A 21,934-nucleotide genomic window follows, 5' to 3' on the forward strand; every position below is an offset into this window, starting at 1 on the left:
AAGTTCCAGAAAGGAAATAATTATTAACTGAAGTACTCTTTCCTTTTGTTTTGTTTATTGTACTAGTAGTGTGTTACTGATAAGTTCAATAGCATTGAAATCTTTTATTATTATTATTATTATTCATCACTTCCAGAACATAAACAAACAGAGAACAATTATGAGTATATTGAATAAAACTATTGTCAATAAATTTGAAAGTTCTAATATCATAGTTTTGTGAAATTTGGAAATTAAATTATTTTTTGTTATTTGCTTCGCTTCTGAATTACTAACATGTTACCCAATAAAGCAAAAAATCAAGAAACAGGTATACAACTGCTGAAAAGACATTGACAGCGAATTCCTTAATTTTCTTACAGATATTTCTTCTGCTAAGCTGGTCTTCTTCTTGATTAGTTTGGCCTGGAGACGCACATTTTCTTGTTGCGCCCTATTACAAGCAAATTTCTTTGAAAAATTAGTACTTCCAAGTGTAGAGAAGGCTTTAGACCGCAACTGGTTCACTTACTGGATTAGAAGATTGAGCTTTGACCTGCAGCAGAAATTAGAATTTGTTTATAATCATTTGAGAGTTAACATTCTTCAGAAATGGCCACAGGGAACCATTTTATCAAACAGTTCCATATCAACAAAATTATACAAGGAAAAGAAACAAGCCTGATTTTAGTGTGATTCTATCCTGTGTACCATACTATGAAAACCACATTGGACCGGTTGGATCGGTTTGAGTTGTTTGACGAGGCTTCAGTAGTCAATTCGATCCAGATAAATGGCCTAATGGCTTTAACCAGTGAACCGCTTTGAATCGTGGTTTAACCGTGTTAACTGCTCAGGTCAACCACTGGTTTTACCTGGTTCAAGGCCATGCTTACGCGGTTACACCAACATGACTTTATGCTAGTGTCAACATGACATCAACATGGTGTCATGCTGACTGCACACTTTTTGCAAAATTTTCTGCAAATGCTAGAACTCAAACTTAAGTCCCAGCATTAGAGCATAAGTTTTATGTATAGTATATTATGAATATTTATTTATTTAAAAAGTATTACTTTCTTGATCTGATTCCCAGTTCAACCGGCCAGATGGGGCCTTTGGCTGGGTAAAGGCCCAATCCAGTAATTAAGACATTGTTGTGCATTTTGAACCTTCAACTCATTTGAGAGAAAAGTTATGGACTATACTTGTTATTTTATCATTTAGGGATGAGAAATGAGAAGAGATCAAATGCAATGCCACTCAGCATGTTGTGGTAAATATCAGAATCTCACCTTTGCTGATTTAAACAATTCATCAAGAACTTCAGACAGTGTTGGATGTGCATGAACTGCAAATTTTATGTCCTGCACAGTTTCAAAATAAATTACTTACTGAATAAGAGGAAATTCCATGAATTTTCTTAGAACAGCATTGGGTTATAAGTTTGGGCTGATTTGGCTACTTGGTATACTGTTATTGTAAAAAGAAGAAACATAACAAGGTTTGTGGTTCTTGAAGGAACAAACATTGCAGATTGAAAATAATCTTCTGATCTATTTTAGTTATTCAAGCCAAAGGTCACAAATCAGAATCGGCAGTTCAGGTAAATAATATGGTAGTTTTGGCTAAGAATACCCACCTGAATACGTGTTCCTAATGCAATTGCATTTGATGCTTCATGGATAAGGTCTGCAGCATGCAGCCCAAAGATATGAACTCCAAGAATCTCACCATTGTCAGGTCTGTATATTAACTGTATGAAAATAATGTGGTCAGCAATAAAGCTAGTGAAATTTAAAAGATTGAAAAGTGAACAAAATGAAAAATTAGAGGCCTAAAAATGTTCAAATGAAATCTACAAGGTGAATTTTGTGGTAGCAACAAAGATGAAAAATAAATAAAGAGTGACTACTGCACTTCATATGCATACATCCTACTGCCACAAATATATATAGAAGAAGGGACAAAAGACCCCCAGTATATTCTGGAATCCATGATAAATCTTACCTTCATAACAGTAACAAGAAAAAGGAAGATATACCCAATAGAAGAAATAAAATATTAAAAAAACACATAGTAATACTTTAATATTACTGAAAGCTACTTCACAATAATTAAATGCTTCAATGTCTTGACCTACCATGTCGTTTTGATTATTAATTTGTCCTGCTTTGTTGATGACCACAGAAAATATTTAAAACTTGTGCATTATCTTTATCAACTGAAGACCTCTCCATTTTAAACCCTATTAATTGTAAATGTGTAATTCAAGCTACCAATAAGCAAGAAAGAATCAACAAAATGAGAAGAATTAATGAAATTAAGTTCTGATTGTGCCAAAAATAGGTTAGTTAGATTTAACAAATAGATTATACTGCTTCCTCCATTATAAGGAAACTCACCAATTTTTATTTATTGGATCAAAACACACACTTCCATGCAAGATCCAAAATGTGTGCCAGCTGGCTATTTGTTCAGGATTAAAAAGTTTTCCAGATTTGAGGCTTTCATCAAACTTGAATTACAGAAGAGCCAAGAATATTTACCTTAGCAAGTCCCTCCCCTTCATTTTCTGCTAGGGCCTTGGTGTTAGCTTTGAAACTTGTCTTGGCCACACTTACTTCAAATCCCTCCTTTTCAGCCTTTTCTCTTGCTTGAGGCTGTGAAATTTTAAGTTAAAATTACATAATTTGCTTTCTTAAGAAGGCCAGGGGAAAAAAAGTACTTATACCGTACACAAAAAACAATACATGGCAACATATTCATAAAATAGATGTGTTTGCAAGAAAAAAATTCACCTCTGTCAATCCAACCATACTAATTTCAGGATGTGTGAAACAAGCTGCCGGGATGCTTAAATGATTAAGTACATGATCTCTTCCAGTCACTTGTTCAACCACTGCATTAAGGGATCAAAGCAAAAGATGAAATGTTTAGTAGAACATGTAAGATTTGAAATACTAGTGTATAAAGCTACTTGGTAAGTACCTGAAATTCCTTGAGCACTAGCTGCATGTGCAAGCATCATTTTGCCGTTTGCATCTCCAATGCAATACAAGTGAGGAACCTGATATTCAAATATCAAAGGTCAACAACAAATTGGTTATAGCCATACAAGAAAATGCACCATCCATAAATTAACAACTGACCAAATTGCCATTTGCATCAATTACACGCATCCGCTCATCAACAGGAATAAACCCTCGTTGTGTTACTACATTGATCTGAGGGAAAAAACAAAGAATTAAAAAAGACAATGAGAAAATCTGGATACATTTTTATTCTTGGAAAAACTCTAGAATTAATTATTGAATTAGTCAAAGAGACTTACATTCTCCAGACCAAGACCACTAGTGAATGGAGCCCTTCCAGTTGCTATTAATGCCGCATCCACCTATATAACAGAACCAAACCAAAAATTTAGCTGCATATAGCAAGGCAAAAAGCTAAGACAATCATATTAAGGGGGAAACAGCTAGATGGAAAGCAAAGGCCAGAACAGCAATCTGAGATGTTTAACAAACCTTACTCGTTTAGATGAGTTTCAACATTACAAGAAATGCAATAGAAATGGTAGAACCTCAAGATAATAGTTTCAAAGATTCAATAACATATTTACTAAGCATAAGTGAGAAAGTATATGCAGTCAAAATTGAAACACAATTTTCAACATTTTTTAGTTTCAGATTCAGTACCAGTCAATTTGTAAATTTAGCAAATTCAGGGTTTTTGAATTGCAAATCAATTTTGAAATAGCTTTACAAACAGCGAAAGCCACAGGTATTTCACGTGCAATTTTCCACAACAAATAAAACTTATGTTACCTCCAAGGTATCTTTCAGTTCCTTGGTCTTTGCATCAATAAGCTCAATAGTGACTGGTTTCCCATCCTTTGCAGGAGTAATCTATGAACAACAGAAGCAAAGATGAATGAACCATCTCAAACCCATTTAGGGAACACAAAGATATAAACAGGGATTACCTTTGATGCAAATACACCAATATGATAGTCGATATTCCGAGGATTTATTAGAACCCTTTGAGCCAGCTTACTAATCTCAGGATCAAATCCGGGCATAAGTTGATCTAGAGCTTCAATAAAAGTGACCTGCATAAAAGTTCTTGATTACTCAGTTCCCTTTTCAATGAAATAATGAATATCCAGGTGATAACAAGATGAAAGACACCAAGAAAATATACTATATCAATTTCATTGATTGACAGAAAATCCACTGATTGAACCGGTCAAGTTTCTTACTATTTAAATAATAACCGTTATATGGTCCTCATAAAAGAAGAATAATAAATCATGTATGAGCATCTTTGAGTTGAATACACTCAAGGTTAAACATAGATAAATTCATATTTTGAACAATACCTGCATATCAATCCTTTGACAATATTTAATTCACACTGTCAGTAAAAGCTCCATCCTTAGATTTTATAAGAAAAGTGGATATTAGTAGATTTTTTATGATCAGAAAGAGCACAAATGAAAATCTCTTATTACTTTCTAGCCTCCATTATTTTGTTTCCAAGACCATGACACCCAACAACATCCAGGTTTTGCCCATTAGATATCATCACAATTCACCACAGTCACGAACCTTGGTATTAAATTAATACTGAATCCTTTAAGGTAAAAGGCGACAAGTATTAAAGCATTTTCCTATCCCATAATTAATTTCCCAAAAGCGGGGAGGTCACAATTAAAAATTTAGTTCACTTGGGAAACAGATGAAGCAAGGAAAACTTGTTTCAGTTTTTCAAATGAGAAGTGACACTTACAATTGATTTTTCTTGTAAGATATATACATCACATAAAACATTATTCAAAAGAGAAAAACAGATTTTAATTTTTATTCTTTTTCACAAAAAGTATTACCTCACTTCCCAGTGCAGTATATACATCACTGAATTCAAGTCCAATATAGCCACTTCCTACAATTGCAATCCAATCAGGAACAGACTCCAACTTGAGTGCATGGTCACTTGTGATTACAGTCTTCCCTGCAAGTCATTACTAAATTGTTAGAGAACTCCTCGAGCATGAGAAAGAAGAAGCTTGTAGCTAGCTTGGTGTATAATAGTCTAGCCAATGCATGTATTACCGCCACAGACAATATATTTAGTTTCTTAAGCAAGTTGCCCAAGTTTAAAACATTTCCCATATATTTACATTTCATCAAAACCTAGATGAAGAAATAAAATTATTGCATGACAAGAATAAACAAACAAAATAAATATTTACCATCAACTTCAATGCCCTTAGGTACAAATGGGACAGAACCAGTAGCAATTATTATATCTTTTGCGGTAACTATGTTCTCAGGTGAGCCAACTTTCCCATATTTCACTTTTTGCGGGCCCTGATTAATTTCATAAATAAGTTATACGAAGTGGAATAAGTATAACTAACAATTTGAACACTAACTCAGTATAAAGCATGAACTAGATTTACCAAAACTGTCCCAACACCAGTTAATATGTCCACTCCAAGAGCTTTCATTGAATTTGTTAAATTATTACGAATTTTTGTGGCAAGATTATTTGCGTGATCAGCCACTCCCTGTCTATCATACCCAGCAGCTGCAACCTATCAGACGTTACAAGAGAAAAAAAAAAACTGTAAATTCACAGTTAAAGTTGTCAAACACAATATAGTCCTAAGAAGCAGCAAAGTACAAGTAAGATCTAAAAACTTTAGCTTCTATTACCTGCAGACCAAGAGCCTTCATGTGATGCTCACTCTGAAGCTCACGCATGCGACCACTTACTGCCAGAAGTGCTTTAGAAGGAACACATCCTCTGTTAACACATGTTCCTCCCACCACATCTCCCTCAATGATGGCAGTTTTCAGTCCCTGCATAATTAAAATTCACGATCAGCCAAGCCCTTCGCTAGCTCAAATATTTAAGAAACAAGACAACTAAACACGTGCTCAATTTCACGCTAACGAGAAAAATCGATATCAACGAGGTAACCATTACTACAAGAAAACATTTGAGCTAAAATTAAATGTCTCGTTCATATATATTAACTATCGCATAAATAAAAGAGGCGCCAAATTGTGTTTGTAAAATTAAAAATAAATCAAGTGTAATTCTCTATCTCTATTTTTTTCAAAAATAAGTTATAATTTAAGCTTAATTGAGCTTTAATTAAGTTCGCAAATACAAAAAGGAGAGGGAGTACCTTCTCTACAGCATGCAACGCAGCTCCATGGCCTCCAACACCAGCTCCGATGATAATCAAATCATAGTCGAAAGATTTCGGAGTTCCATTACCAGAGAGAGAAGCAGAGACGTTACTAGCGTTAAAGCGTCGTCGACTCGGAAGGTTAACTCGTTGCGAGTAGGACTGAGTGAGAGAAGAGGAGAATCCAAAGGCCTGACGCCTTAATCCGCAAAATCGAAGATTCACAGGCTTGAAGGAATCGCGAGCATTGCAGTTGCGTGATCCGCTAATCGAAGATGACGTGGCGGTTGCGGTAGCTTGAGAGAGGGAAAGAGAAACGGAGGAGGAGTGCATTTTGAAATTGCGAGAAGAAAGAGTGGAAAGAGAGAAATTGTGTTTTGAGTTGAAGGAGCGAAATGGAGACTGGAAAGAGATCTGAGGAGGAAATATAGAGATTGTTTTGAGAGGGAAGATTGTGAAGAGGGGACTTCGAGAAGTCCGTTAAGAGAGAGCCAGGAGCGGAGATATCGAAGTGAAGTGCGGTGTGGGCGGCTGATGAACAACCAACTTTTTGTTGCCCTCTGCTATCTTGTTTTACTGTTAGCTGTCCCACTTTGCTATTTTACGCATGGCGCGTAGTTTATTCATTGAAACTGTCTTGAATTAAAATTTAACGATATTTCTTATTTTTTATAAATCTCGCATAATTTCTCTTTCGATTGCTCTTCATTTGTTACTTTTTTTTATTTTTATGTACTCTTTTAAATTTTTTTATTTTAATCTAATAGAGATCTCCTTCTAAAATTCTTGTTGCTATATTTTTCATAATATCGATTTGAACACCTCCAATTTTAGGTAAAAGGACATAAGTTGTGCCCTATCAACCAAAACAATAACACTTCACTCACTTGTCTCATACTTGCCCATAGATGTAACCATCAAAACTCTACCTTACAATATCACAATTTTATATATAGCTCTCCTATCATCCCAACATCAAATAGGATAGGGTGGTTGTAAGTGAAAGAAAAGGTGACATAACTTTTAACCTAATGATTTAGTAAATTTATTGGCTAAATAGATTTATCTTTCATCGCATGCAATCTAGACATAATTCTCTTTAAATCACTCATTGTTATTGTCTACATCTCTATTTTGTTACTTGTTTATTTGTATTTAAACAAAACAAATTCATTTGGGGGTGTCGTAAACATAGTTTTTTTTCTTTTTCATATTTTGTGCATTGACACTTGTCCCACTCTCACTTTACTTGCTCATTTTCTCAATCCTATGTGAAGTTATATTTGATTAAACTTAAAAACTCATTTTACATGATTGTTTAAGTTATTGTGTTAAAATCAAGTTTCAGGATGGTATAAAAAAAAAAAACTGTTTTAGTGGTGACTAATATGAAGATGGTAAATGATAATAAAAGATTTACTTGATACAACTTGAAAATGATTTGAAAGTATAAAAATGAGTGAATGAAAGGAAGTGGAATGCGTAAGATGATACGAGAGAGGAACAAGGAAGTTTTAATATGGGGTAATTTGGTAATTGTAGATTTGTATATAGTGTTATAGTCAAAGTGGGTGTAAAAGTATAATTTATATATTCCTTTGCTATAAAAGTCCTTTAGATAAAAAAAAAGGGGTGGTAATACATTAGTCACTCCTTAAAATTTCCTTGCTTTTACAAGTGATTTATTTATGATTTATTCTGGAATATATAAATTGTTTTGATTGGTTCAACATTTCCAACATTATTTTCTTGTGTTGACTTTATTAACACATCCTTGTGAGGGACAACGGGTGTTTTTAATACGATATAAACAAAATGGAATTGGGTGAATTTCGGATTTTAAAAAAAGAAAAAGGCATCTCGTACAGTTGGTCAAATTTTTGTAGACACGTGTCGTTTTGCTCACTGCCACAGAAACGAAGATGCAAAATTGACACAGCAAAGGCGGTGGAGTCAACTGAGTCAACTCATTTAAAATTAACTTGTAATTTGATTGATAATTAATTTAAATTTGATTTGAATTCTTATTTAATAATATTATTTATTTAACTCACCATTCTATTTCTAATATTGTAAATACTCTTTGTTCCTCTTATAATAATATTTTTAATCAAATCAACACCTGTAACTCTATGACAAGCGGTTGCACTGCGCTTTTCTCGAAAGGACTTAAAGATCCTCTCCATCTCATGACATGATTCTTTCTAGTTCACAAATGTCTTTGCCACGTGGTGCGTCGTAGTCATCACATTCAAATGATCATCACGCCCCCAAACCAACCAAGTCACTGATTCACATGCACACGTCTCCCGATTGTTGCAGTAAATTTTCACCGCCCTGTCACGGAAAGACGCAGTTCTCTTCATTACACTGCATGCGATAGCCAAGCCGATCCAGACGGATACAGTCCGAATTAAACCCAAATATTTATTAATTCGAATGAAAAATAACCAACGTCTGCTCTAATTTAAATTTAGTGAGTTAAAATTAAAAATGGTTAAATTTATTTTGAATAAAAATAATTTAATTTAAATTTATAATTGAAATTTATATAATAATATTATTTCACTTAATAATAAATAATATAACTTCATTTTGATAATTATTTAACATAATTTTAATTAAATTATTAGTTAAATTCGAACTAAATTAAACTATTCTCTATTTTATGAGTCAAATCAAATCAAATTACTCAAATTTAAGTTTAATTCAATTTTAAAAATAAATTGATCATTCTAACTTAAACTCGATTCGAATTCAAATTAAATAAATTTGAGTTAAATTAAACTATACTAAATTGAATCAATATTTGTGATTAAATTAACTCAATTTGAGTATAACTTTATTTTTTGTGCCATTGGAGGGTACGGGGACCCACAATAAAACGTGTGGGTTTGTATCACAAGCATAATCGACATATTTCTTATATTATGATATATATAAAATATGATACGTATTTTTAGTTACAATAAAAATTTATACAGTATATTAAATGTATTGTATGATAACATATCAATAAATATTTTTTAATTCATAATACATAGATGATACAATTGGATTACAATAGTTTTTTATGATTGAAATCTATCACCATTGCCACTAAAATGTGTTTGGTTTGAGAAATATTTTATTATTAAAATTGAATGATTATTTTAAAGATAAATTACTTTAAGAATTATTGGATATAAATTATTATTATATTTGATAAAATTTAATAAACTAGATAAGTGTAAATAATTACTGTACAGATAATAAAAAAATACTAATATATTATTTTACTTAAATATCTCTAGGTATAATTATTTTAAAATATTTTTTATATTAATTAAAAATGAGATTATTTTTACTTAAAAAATAATAAATAAAATTATAATTATAATAAAATAAAAACCACCCTTTTAATTTTTTAATATTTAAAATAGAAGTGATAATTATATTATCTTTTATATTATTTATCATATTATTATTAATAATAAAATATTATTAAATTTTTTTATAATTTATAAATTAAATAAAATAATTTAAGTGATGAAAAAAATATTAAAATAATTTTTAACGCCTCAATTCAAATGCCCTAATAGAATCAATTGGGGGCATTGGACTAGATAATTATTATACATAACAGCAGTGGCTTTCTCGGTAAATAGTTATAAATAGTGAGGGCATTTAGGGGGCTTCGATTCTAACGTATTTATTTTGTTTCTTTACTTTCTAAAATCGAAGGTCGGGGACAGAAGAGAATAAAAAAGGAAAGAGGGAGAGAGAATACAATTTAAAATAAAAAGTAGTGAGAGAAATAATTAGATAGAGAGAGAATCGAAGGCTTAGACTTCTACGCTCGTAATGGCGGTTAGGGTTTTCTATTGATCTTTATGAACCTGAAAATCTCCCGCCTTGGTTGATTTGCTTTATCTGTCTCTCTCTCTTTTGGCTTTAAAACCCTAATTTTTGTACTTTAAGTTAATTGCTTGGATTGCGATTTTTGTTCAAATTGTTTGGGTTCGCGAATTCGAATCGGGGAGACAGAGGAGCTAAATACGATGGGTGCGCAAGAGAAGTCTCAAGCGAACGCCAATTCTATGCAGGTTAGTTCTTTTACTGCTATTATTGTTTTGCCCTAGAGATGGAGTTGTTACTACTCTCTAGTGTTGACTAATAGTGGTTTTTTTGCTTGAGGGGGTTGGTAATTTCAAGTTTAGGATTATGTTTAATGTTGGAGAGATAGTGTAGTCGTTGTTATTTAATTTGATTAGTGCTGGGTAATGAAGATTGTTTATTTTGCTGTAGTTGTTTAGTACGAGTTATTTGTAGTTCTTTTAAGATGGCGGGAAGATGTACTGTTATGATGTTATGTATGTTGAAGCGAATGAGAGAATATAATGCTATTTCGAGCACAAATTTATGCGGCTTTTGAGGCTATTAAAGTTGATACTTTATCCTTTTTGTGTTCTGGGTTTGTTCTCTTCTCAACAAAATTTATACAGTTTCAGTTTGGTAGAAGTATCGCTGGTGTAGTTTTATGCAGTTTCAGAGTCTGGTAGAAATATCACTATTGTAGCGAAGCTGCAGGTTAGGTGTATTTCAATAGTCAGACTCTTGATATGTAGCTTGAACTTATCTAGTTCCTGCACATTTTATTTGGTTCAATTTAAATTAGTTGGTTGGATATTTGTGGTTTGTCACTATTTTAGCATGTGAGGAATTCAGAAGCTTGTATTTTTTGGTGGATATTTTGTTGTTGTATGAGATAGAGGTGCCATTTAAGTGAGAGTCGCTGTAAAATGACAATTGCTGATGTACACTGATCAGTTATACTGGTTGTTTACTTTCTTTCAATTCGTATTTGGTGGTTTCTGCTAGTTTTAACCTTGTTGTGCTACATATTAATACTTTAGACATGAAATGTTCATATATTGTTTACTAGCTATCATCTTTCCAAAGTGTAATGCTGTGATTTGTTGAGTGATGAGATTGGTAAATTTATAATGGTAATTTCATCTGCAATCACATGGTGCTAATATGGATAAGATATCATTGATGGCTTTATTTAACCTTCTGTTCATCCTTTGTATGATGTGCATCTGTCTTGTGGTAATCCACCTTTCAATATCTCTTGAGATATTACCCTTTTTGTGTCATCTACATTTTTTATATGTATTTTTAAGATTTTAGCTTGTCAATTTATACTTATTGGAACATAAATGCCATTTTGGAGTCTTTATATATCTTCCAGTTTCGTTGTTATTGACACAAAAAAGATATTTGGTGTAATACACACATGCAAGCATATGCCATAGCCCTATTTTCTTTTTTGGAAACTATTGTTGCTATTGTTAAGATATTCAAACTGATAGTTGGGACGTTAAGAAAAACAATGACTGACTGGTTGCTTCTGAATTTGCAGTAAATAGAGCTGGCTTAGGTTCTCCATATTGTATGAAACTTGTTTGTTCATAAAAAATGATTGAAGCTGTTTTGTTAGGCACAATTGTTGAATTAATTAACTAATGATTTTTTGGATTAAATTCTTGTTAATTTGCTTATACACCATGTGGGTCTTAATTTTCTGAATACTTCCAAATGATGCATTAATGGTAAAAATGGCTCACTTGAAAATTTTCAGCGGGTGAAGGTCTATCGTCTGAATGATGATGGTAAATGGGATGACCAAGGTACTGGGCATGTAACCGTTGACTATTTGGAGGTAATTCTATATTTTTTGCCTGATTTCAATTGTATATAAGTTTGGTGGAGCACTAGTTGTGTCAGTTACTGAAAAGTAATTGTTGAGAGTTCATTGATATAGATTGTTACTTAGAGATATCCTGCAATTGGATTGAATGTAAAAGTTGTAATGCAGAGATCAGAGGAGTTGGGTTTGTATGTTTTTGATGAAGAAGATAATGAGACAATTCTTTTGCACCGCATCAGCCCAGAAGAAATTTACAGGAAGCAAGAAGGTATGTGTATGTTACATACTTATCTGTATCTGCCTAGGTATTTTGCCAGTTGCGGGCAAATATGCTACCACAAAGTAATTGGTATATATGGTTCTATTTATTAGTTTACTTCAATTCACATGAAATGGGGTTTAGTACGATGAACAAAAGTTTAGAATAATATAACATCTTTGGTTTTATCCAAGAGGCTAGGGATTCATCTCTTTGGGGCTATTGTATTTACCGATTTCCTAATCAATAAAACTGTGTATACAATTTTGAGTATACAATTGAGTACACAAATGTTGTGTCATAATGTGATTGAGTGAATTTGAATTAAAAATAAAATAATATTCAATTATATGATGACACGTCATATGTGCAACCAATTGTGTAGTCAAAACTATGTGCACATAGTGGTGCTCTTTCCTAACTGCATAGGTTTTGGGATCTAGCCATTTAGAAATGGTAAAAAGATTCAGTTTTCTTGGTTTAAAAGATGTGTTTTGTGAATGTGTTGTGTTCTGTGTCCTTATTTTCAGACACGATTATCTCATGGAGAGACCCAGAGTTCTCTACAGAATTGGCACTTAGCTTCCAAGAAACTACAGGGTGCTCGTACATATGGTAACTAGGCGAACATAGTCTTTTGTTCTCTTTATAGATTCCTTGTTCCCACTTGACGCTTTGTGAAACTTGTTCTTTTGCTCTCATGTTGTTCATTTGTTGTAGCTACTTAATGTAATACTTTCTTTATTCAGGGACAACATTTGTAGTGTGCAGAGGAACCTTAATTTCAGTTCTCTTAACAGTAAGTATTTGCAAACTTAAGTGTTTGATGCTTGATTTTGTTTTTTCTTTTTTTGCATCTTGAATTTAAATGAAGTGAGAAAATTTTCCAATGATAATGAATATTATCATATACAATTTTGACATCCAAGATAACTCTTGGATTACCATAATCATCCAGGTCCACTGAAGATTGTTCCTTTCTGTGATAGTTGTGTACTAATGATACAAGACTGTTGCCCTTTTTTGTCTTTTATGAAATGTCTTCTCATTAGTTAGTGGTTTGGACTTTGATGATCAGTTTTTTTTCTTTCAACTAGTTAACTGTATATTGTTGAAGTTCATTGCATCTGTTTCGGTGCAAATAACCGAAAATATATTTAGGAACTTGAGTTAATTATCCATTTTTGCTTGAATCCAAAACAAAAAAGTTTTTTCTTTACTTTTTCTTCTTAAGGAATGGAGGGATCATAACAAGAGTAGAGCTTTCTAAATACCATGTTGTGTGAAGTTGCATTGTGTATTATTTTACTTTATATCTGTTGACCCTGTGTGTGAATCACTGTTAATCTATTCTCTAATTCTTGCAGGTGAGACATTTCATAGCATGAACAGTGAATTGAGGGAATTGCCCGCTGTTGAGCTTTCCACACTTCCGTTAATACTTAAGGTTTTTATGGGTGCTTAGCTCTTTTATTTTCTATATATGGTTTGTTTCAGGAGTTGCAATAATTTTCAAATTTTCTTCTGAGAATTACAGCACATGCAATTTCACTATAAATACTTTTTTCAAGACACATATTTCACTTTTAATTGTTGGCATTGGAACCTTTTTGTTGTTCTATCATCACTCGGTGACTTTTTTATTATAAATCAAAGCTCATATTTTCCCTTCATGTCATGCTTATTTGAAGGCTACTATACTTGGAAAAGCAACATTGAAAATTTGGTTTCTGTGGTAATTTCTTTGGATACATTTCAAATATTTTGGTGAATCCTAATTTTATTTTTCTTAGTTCTTTCAGGGAGTTTACCATGGATATTGTTTTTCTGTGTCTGTTTTAGTTCACATTTATGGTGCCTTACTTCATGTAGGTATTTTGTATTTTAGAATGTTTAGTTATTGAAGTTTCTGTTATGGACTGGCTTGCCTACATTTGGTGAAGATCATTTATGAATGTATATTTATGCTCAGAGTAATAAGGAAAAAAGTTATGTAAAGCAATGGCAATAAGTGTGCATTAACTGGTTTGTTTTTATGAATGGTTGGAACAAGAAGTTGGACATTCCCTCTGCACCCTGTTCACTTAAATCATGCTTTTTACGAAAATAGGCCATTTAGTTTTTGTGTTGCTATTAAGAGTGTCATGTAATTTAAATTAGGAGAGATGCATTCTGAACTTTTGCATGACTTTATCAAAAAGGATCTAAACATAGTGTGCCCTTGTCTAATGCAATATTGTACATCTGTTAGGCATATTTCTGGTGGATCAGTATCAGGATTAATGTGTCAAATAGATAAGCAAACCAAAGTAGCTGATTATTGTTTCTGAAAAATAGAAAGAGTTGCAAAAGATGCTGTATCCTAAATTGCATGATTCAATATGTCTTACATCTGTACACTAGATATGTGATGTATCTAGTTGTCTTTCTTTTCTCATTGTGTTTGTCAGAGTGTGAGTGTGGTTTTACATGCACAAATATACAAACAAATCTATCCATATTTGGGGAGTAACTTTTTAGCTTATAATTATTTGTATGATGTGTCACAATTGTTTAATGAAAACTGATTGATTATTGCAGACTGTGACAGAGAGTGGCATTGCAGATCAAATGCGGCTGACAGAACTTATACTGAGTGATGTATGTTTCATGTAGACTTTGTTGGTTTTGCTTACTTTTCTATATTTAGTGGATGTAGATGCAGGCATAGTGGATGTTGCCTTTACAATTGAATTTATTGGGTGGCCATTTATCACTTAATTAAGGTGCTCAAACTGCAGTGTTCTCTTTCCTATCATAATCATTTCTTTAGTGAAAGGTTTAGAAAATCTTTGCTAAAGCACCAAAACTTAACATGATCAAGAAGCTTCCTGCAATTATGTAGTGCAAATTTTGATGACATGCTGTTACAAAAAAGTCCAAGAATGGGCTAATGCTGCCAGAACTAGTCATGTATAAGTTTGAAATTCCCTGTTGTTGAAATATTTTTTCTGAAATTTAAAATATATTGCATTTCAAGTGCATATAAACTGAAAAATATGAGAAAAGAAAAGCGTACATAAAATTCTTAATGATAATGTCTGTTGTATATTGTTGTTTTAGTGCACATCTTGGATGTGATATGTGAGACACGTCAAGAGTGGTTGCATTGCTTTTTGATAATTACTAAATGTTGTGCATTATTGTTTAGTACCTTGCTGGTTGGAGAGAACATTCTTGATCATGGAGCTCTTTGTAAAAATTGATTAGGTGTTTCTATTCATTTTAAGCCCTTTCCTCTGGATATGAAGACGATTTGTCCTTTAACTTTGCCAGCTTTGCACTGTTTCAGTGTAATTGCTGTGTACTGGACCATTCTGTCATACTACCTTTATATGTCCGATTGTTGTGGAATCATGTTACTTATTCATTCTTAGTTTAACGTATGTTTTGGAATTGATTTTACTTATCTTATGTAGATTCTTTAATCTGTAATTTTGTCTAATTCTAGGTTTTGGTTCTTTTGAGTCTTTAATACTATGTTTATGATTTGCCTTTATTATTATTATTTTTTAACGTGTCTTTGACTATGCTTTTATATGTTTTTGAGTTGACATCTTTTATACCACTTTGAATGACATTTATATTCTTAGCACAGCTAGATTTCTTCCGGAAGCTGATGGATCTTTTTCAAATCTGTGAAGACTTGGAAAATATTGATGGCCTTCATATGATATTCAAAATAGTCAAAGGGATTAGTCAGTACTCACGCTTATATCTCATTAATCTTTTTATCGGTTGACTGCTAAATTGATGGGTGCTTACATTAAAAATTTACTTTTTTGGTTACTTGCAGTTATGCTCAATAGTTGTCAGATCTTTGAGAAAATTTTTGGGGATGAGTTGATCATGGATATTATTGGTTCCCTTGAGTGTAAGTTTCATTGCTCTGTCAATGTTAGTTTGGGTGATAACCTGGAATATTTATTTATGATTTGCTGCTTTAATGTTGATAAAATGCTCGACTTTTCAAATATTTTTCTCCCTTTTGCAGATGATCCTGAGGTTCCTTGTGTCCAACATCATCGAAATTTTTTAAAAGAGCATGTTGTTTTTAAGGAGGTAACACATTGTCAACCGGTTCTTTTCTTTTTTGGATGGGGGTTAGTTAGCGGTTGGGGACAGGGGTGGGTGGTTGAGCCAGATTGATATGGCAAATGAAGTAATTTGTTTTTACATATATATTCTTCTTTTAATTATTTTTGTAGGCGATTCCAATAAAAGATCCTGTTGTCCTTTCAAAGATACACCAAACTTATAGAGTTGGTTATTTAAAGGTTTGGACCTTCAATGCTAAGCTTCACTATTTCTTGAATGCATCTATGGTGTGTGGGTCTGACCTTCTATCACCTCTTTTAGGATGTTGTTTTGGCTAGAGTGTTGGATGAAGCAACCATTGCAAATCTCAATTCAATAATTTATGGGAATAATGCTATTGTAAGATTTCCAAAGCTGATCGTACAAAAATATAAAGTTATATCTTATTGTATGTCTAACTATAATATTCTTTTAAAAGGTTGTCTCCTTGTTAAAGGATGACAGCACCTTCATTCAGGAACTATTTGCTAGACTCAGGTCACCTGCCACCTCTGAAGAATCCAAGAAAAATTTGGTAATGCTCAATATCCAATTACTTTTTATCCTCTGCTAGCCAAGATATTAAAAATTGCAGCTGGATTAATCATTTATTTTATTCTTTTTATTTGGCTGTTGAGATTTTGTTTTAATGGGAAATCCTAGAATTAATTGTATCATGGCTGGGATTTCTGCTTATTTGTGTCCTTATTATTGCCTATAAAGTGGCTTTTTATTTTGTTTCAATTGTAAAATGCTACTTCTAAGGGTTAATGAATTCCTTGGTTCTTGTGAAACTAAACATGTGATGAAGTTGGCGAAATTTCTTCTTTCCTTGTAGACCTTTGTCTTGAAGAGAATGACTGTAATTTTAAAAGAAACTTTTTCTTTTCTAGTTTAAGAGATATGATCATCAGTTGTAACATAGTGATGTTATAATATTGAAACAGATCTGTGGCACTGGAATTTTATTTTAAGTATCTTGTGTATAATGCTTTCTTTCTTTTTCTGCCATCGTGTTGACCCTGCTTATTTGAAAAAACAGGTATATTTCTTGCTTGAGTTCTGTAGTTTAAGCAAGAGCCTGCAAATGGTGCAGCAGCTCCGGCTATTTAGGTAGGCAAATGCGAAGTTACATGTCTCTATTACCATTGCAATCTTGTGGCTAAATCTTGGATTTTGAAAATTCTTGAGTTATTAATTTAATATTTTTATTGAGTATATATGTTTTCAAAAGTCAAAGTTACATCATTGTAGGGATCTCATGAATGAAGGTATATTTGACATCATCGCTGATGCTTTGCAAAGTCATGACAAAAAGCTTGTATTAACTGGGTAATGATGGCAATTAAATAGCTGTCTATATCTTCTTACCTTTTTTCGTTTTTGTACTTTGCATTTTTCATTATCCTGCCTATTATTTTAGGCCTAACAAATAGGCTGTTCTAATGGATGCAGGACAGATATCCTCATTTTGTTCTTGAATCAGGATCCGAGCCTTCTGCGTTCTTATGTTGTTCAGCCGGAAAGAGTTCCACTTTTAGGACTCTTGGTAAGAATTTTGTGTTTTTGGTCATCATGTGAAGGTCTTGTGAGATCTGATATCCACCCAATTGTCATGAACTAAACAGCTTCCCCTGTCCAGAAAAAAGAAATTTCATTGCAACAATTGAGGGCTCTATTTTCCCAACTCTTTCTAGAGACAAATTAGCACTTGTATTATAAATGATACAAATGTCCAAATTGAAGTATGTTTGCACAATTAGGTCTTTGCTATCAAATTAGTGTCAATCTTATATTGGACAGCTACTGGAATGGGATACAAGTGAACTGTAATAAGCTGCTTGTACTTCATTACAGAGCTGTAGGCCTAATTTCATAGAAAAGAAATAGGTATTGATAATCGAAATATTTGTTTAGTTATTGAGGATGAATAACTTATGGTTATGTACTACAGGTTAAAGGAATGCTAACAGATTTTGGGGATGACATGCACTGCCAATTTCTAGAAATTCTTCGTAGTTTACTGGATTCATACACATTGTCGGGAGCTCAGGTTCTAATGCAACCTTTTCATTGTCAAGGAAGATATGTTGAATGATGGATGATATTTGCCTGTAAAATGTTGAAATTGTTATTTCTAGTTGCTATTTTGTTTTCTTTTTCAATAAGGCTTTCCCTTTTGTTTTTCTAGTAGGATTTTTGCTAGATGTATTGATTTAATTCATTGCTGTTTAATCTTGTTATTTTGCTGTTGTTCCTATTGCTGTACATCCACATTTTTTATATATTGATCATCAAATTCTCAGGCTTTATATTTGTGATGACTTAAAATTTAAAGCTTGCAAAGCACTTGAGTTTATTTATGCAGGTGTAACAATTTGAAATTTTAATTCGAACTTTATTTTATTTATCTGCTGAATTGTTGAAAAAACTTTGTCCATAAAATTTTCATGTAAGCTTAAGTTTCTCGTCAATTTTTTCTTCTGTTACTACTGAATTCGTCTCACTCAATGTTTGATATTATCTGTGTCTGCTGCAGAGGGACACCATTATTGATATCTTTTATGAGAAGCATTTGGGTCAATTAATTGATGTTATAACAGCATCTTGTCCACCCAATGGTACTGCTCAATCTGTTGGTGGCGAATCTGCAGGCAGTGGAGTAAGAGTTGAGAGCACAAAGCCTGAAATATTGTCAAACATATGTGAACTGCTATGCTTTTGCGTTCTGCACCATCCCTATAGAATAAAGTAATATTTTGGATGCATGTTGTCTTGTCACCTCAATTAAATTCCTGCTGTGCATATGACATTGATTTGTGGGATTTTCTTTTTGTGCTTGCAGGTGTAATTTTCTTCTTAATAATGTTATAGATAAAGTTTTGTTGCTAACACAAAGAAGGGAAAAATACCTAGTAGTTGCCGCTGTACGATTTGTTCGTACAATTCTTTCCCGCCATGTAAGTGACTTCGTTTTGATCATATGTAGTCTTTGGAGTGAGGACACCATGGGTTGGATGGTGAGATGCTGAATGTGAATTTTTTTCCCTTGATTTAACCATATATGAGGAGAATAAGAGTATAAATTGTACTTCAACTAATATTACAGCTGCATGGAAGGGAAATTTGAGAAATACTAGTTCTATGCTTTATAAACTAAATGTGATGTCACAAATGCTGTTGGCATGGTTAAGGACCCACACTGTCAAACTGTTGTTTTCGTGATGCTCCTATATGGGATTTGGTAGGTAGAAAAAAAAAAGGGGGGGGGGGGGGGGGGGGGGGGGGTTAACAGTAACACAATTGATTTTGTTGGTTTAAGTGACCGTCATTTCACAGGATTCTGGGTTTAACTACTGAAAATGCATTGTTTCTCTTTATTGCCAGCAAGTTATTTTACCTTGTCGAAGAGTGGAAAACTCTTGGAAGAGGAATATGTTTATTAAAATACATTTAACTTTTCAACTCTCTGGTCAGTTATACTTTTTTCCCCTTTTCCTCTCACATGACATTTCAATGTGTCGGCACTTTCTAGGTTATTGTAAATTTTAATATGGCAACTTGGTTTCTTTATACTTTATTTTGCATTTGATACTTCCACATCTTCGGGCATTTCCATTGAGTTTCCAGTGGATTTGCAAGTTTTTGTGATACGGTTGTTTTACAGCTTTTTTGTCATTCTGCAGGATGAACATCTGATAAATCATATTGTTAAGAACAATGTTCTTAAACCAATTGTAGATGTCTTTGTTGCTAATGGCAATTGTTATAATCTGCTGAACTCAGCAGTTTTGGAGCTCTTTGAGTACATCCGCAAGGTGCCCATCTTTTTCTGAGCTTATCCTTTTTGTCAATAATCTTATAAATTTGAAAGATTTTGTCTACTTATGGCTTTATTTCATGCAGGAAAATCTGAAGTCATTGCTTAATTACATTGTTGATTCGTTCTGGAACCAGTTGGTTAATTTTGAGTATTTGGCGTCTATTCACTCTTTCAAAGTTAAATATGAGCAGGTATTTTCCTCTCCCTGCATGTTTTTCAGCACTTCACTTCCAGTTCAAAACTCTTTGCCCTTACAAGTTTTGTTTTCAGTGCTTGGAAAACAGTGGAGCCAAAGGTAATGTTAATTCACTGGAGTCAAGAAAACGAATTGATGAGCGGGCCCTGGAGAAAGAAGAGGAAGATTATTTTAATGAGGACAGGTGTGTATTTTGTTTATAGATATATTAGCAGAACCCTTTTCCAACATTTTATTTCCAGATGCACTGAATTTGTTGTATTCATAAGCAGTGATGAAGACGATACAGCTTCTGCCTCTCATACCCAGAGAACTCAGGCTCAACCTGTTTTATCCAATGGAGTGGCTGCAAACCACTCATCATTAAGGTACTGTTATTGCCTCATCCTAGAAAATTGGCCCATTACAACTTGCAGAGTTTGTTTATTATACTGTTTGGTTTTCTGTGTTGATTCTAGTCCAAGATCTGGTGGACTTGTTGACTACGATGATGATGAAGATGATGAAGACTATAGACCACCACCTAGGAAACAATCAGAAGCTTTGGAGGAAGACGATGGAGTAATGGCGTCTCTCAGATTGAAGCGTAAACTGTCTGTTCCGAAGGAAAAGGATCCTGAGCTAGTGAAAAAGCAGCGGTTGGGTAAAGCCTCCAAGTCAAGAGATAGTGGTGTATTTGCTGCTTTGTGTTCAACACTAAGCCAGGCAGTGCTACCTGGCAAGAAAAATGCAAGCAGCACACAATTAAGTCCTCGCTCGACTCAAGGGAACAAGGACATAGGTGAACAGGAGTTGACCAATTCTCTGAATAGTGATAACAGTAGAATTTCAGATGAGGAAAATCATAGAGAAAAGGAACCTACTGCTTCTAGGAGCTGTTCGGATTGCCTGTATGCCAGTTCAGATAACGGACAGTTAAGCAGTGATGACTGCCCGTTGATACCACCAAAATCCTCTCCAGAAATGGCCGTAAATGGATCTTAAGTTATTTTTCAGAACCAATTTCATCAGGGTGACTTTTCATATCCGTTTTTATCAAACCAGTGGGTGTCAGTCAGCAATTGAGACCTGGGCAACCAAAGATATGAGGTGCTTCAGAAGAAAGTGGGTCCGAAAGTAGAAGAGTATACGTGTATAGTGCCACCACCAAGGGGCCGAAGGAAATTCACTGCTCATGATATATACATATTGTAGGCCAGGTTGTCGCAATTTCGCGATATCTTTCTCTGATGCCTTGAGCCAAGTAATTGTTGCTTCTGATTTTCTTGTCTTCTTTATTAGCTATGGGAACCATATGATAGAAAGGCGCAATCAATATGTATGCCCTGCATAGTGTTTCTTTGATGTCAGTTTTGGGGTGGGTGTGTTTGATACTAGAGAAGAGGAAGGTTTAGCGTTGAATACCAAATTTTCACTTGTAGAAGAAACCTTATTTACGGACAGAACAGACCCATTTGTATATTGAAACTCGCTATTGCGCATCTGGGGACTTTCCAAGGCTTATGTCTTTTTCTATTGCATAATCAAAGTTTAAAAAAATTGTTCACTGTTTTTTGTTCGTTCTGCTTGGAATTCAGAACAATAAATTTCAACCTTGACGATGTATTTTTGGATAGTAGGGTTGAATTTGAACTAATTTGAATCCGAATAATAGTTGGTTTGAATTT

At 33.4% G+C, this 21,934-nt stretch overlaps 2 protein-coding genes across 2 annotated transcripts; one reads left to right on the forward strand and one right to left on the reverse strand.

The window, feature by feature from the left end:
- Positions 1–150: 150 nt before the first annotated feature.
- LOC123220970 (dihydrolipoyl dehydrogenase 2, chloroplastic) lies at positions 151–6,732 on the reverse strand. Its single transcript, XM_044643604.1, has 16 exons — positions 6,179–6,732; positions 5,700–5,846; positions 5,444–5,578; positions 5,234–5,351; positions 4,868–4,992; positions 3,965–4,090; positions 3,807–3,887; positions 3,314–3,376; positions 3,132–3,206; positions 2,971–3,049; positions 2,781–2,881; positions 2,529–2,642; positions 1,622–1,735; positions 1,275–1,346; positions 512–535; positions 151–433 (listed from the first exon to the last, which is right to left on the reverse strand). Exons 1-16 carry the CDS (start codon positions 6,512–6,514, stop codon positions 272–274), a joined length of 1,872 nt encoding a protein of 623 aa, XP_044499539.1. The 5' UTR covers positions 6,515–6,732; the 3' UTR covers positions 151–271.
- A 3,175-nt stretch (positions 6,733–9,907) lies between these two features.
- LOC123220759 (serine/threonine-protein phosphatase 4 regulatory subunit 3-like) lies at positions 9,908–21,813 on the forward strand. The gene is made up of 24 exons (XM_044643340.1): positions 9,908–10,266; positions 11,805–11,885; positions 12,042–12,141; positions 12,663–12,747; positions 12,882–12,931; positions 13,500–13,579; positions 14,713–14,772; positions 15,770–15,869; positions 15,968–16,045; positions 16,166–16,233; positions 16,380–16,448; positions 16,531–16,608; positions 16,688–16,783; positions 17,291–17,361; positions 17,503–17,580; positions 17,704–17,797; positions 18,203–18,301; positions 18,788–18,999; positions 19,094–19,208; positions 19,935–20,066; positions 20,155–20,262; positions 20,342–20,451; positions 20,540–20,635; positions 20,726–21,813. The coding sequence occupies exons 1-24, from the start codon at positions 10,222–10,224 to the stop codon at positions 21,249–21,251; spliced, it is 2,631 nt and encodes an 876-aa protein (XP_044499275.1). The 5' UTR covers positions 9,908–10,221; the 3' UTR covers positions 21,252–21,813.
- Positions 21,814–21,934: the final 121 nt, after the last annotated feature.

Source organism: Mangifera indica, chromosome 7 (genome assembly GCF_011075055.1).
Source record: "Mangifera indica cultivar Alphonso chromosome 7, CATAS_Mindica_2.1, whole genome shotgun sequence".
Taxonomy (NCBI): Eukaryota; Viridiplantae; Streptophyta; class Magnoliopsida; order Sapindales; family Anacardiaceae; genus Mangifera; species Mangifera indica.

Bases quoted from the DNA above. Each gene is read 5' to 3' on its own strand.
- LOC123220970 (XM_044643604.1), bottom strand. From the start codon at position 6,514: ATGCACTCCTCCTCCGTTTCTCTTTCCCTCTCTCAAGCTACCGCAACC. The intron at 2,643-2,780 runs GTGAATTTTTTT...AAAATTTCACAG, and splicing joins GTATGGTTGGATTGACAGAG to CCTCAAGCAAGAGAAAAGGC. The intron at 1,347-1,621 runs GTGGGTATTCTT...GAAACTGTGCAG, and splicing joins CATTAGGAACACGTATTCAG to GACATAAAATTTGCAGTTCA.
- LOC123220759 (XM_044643340.1), top strand. From the start codon at position 10,222: ATGGGTGCGCAAGAGAAGTCTCAAGCGAACGCCAATTCTATGCAG. The intron at 18,302-18,787 runs GTTCTAATGCAA...TGTCTGCTGCAG, and splicing joins ACACATTGTCGGGAGCTCAG to AGGGACACCATTATTGATAT. The intron at 20,452-20,539 runs GTGTGTATTTTG...ATTCATAAGCAG, and splicing joins GATTATTTTAATGAGGACAG to TGATGAAGACGATACAGCTT.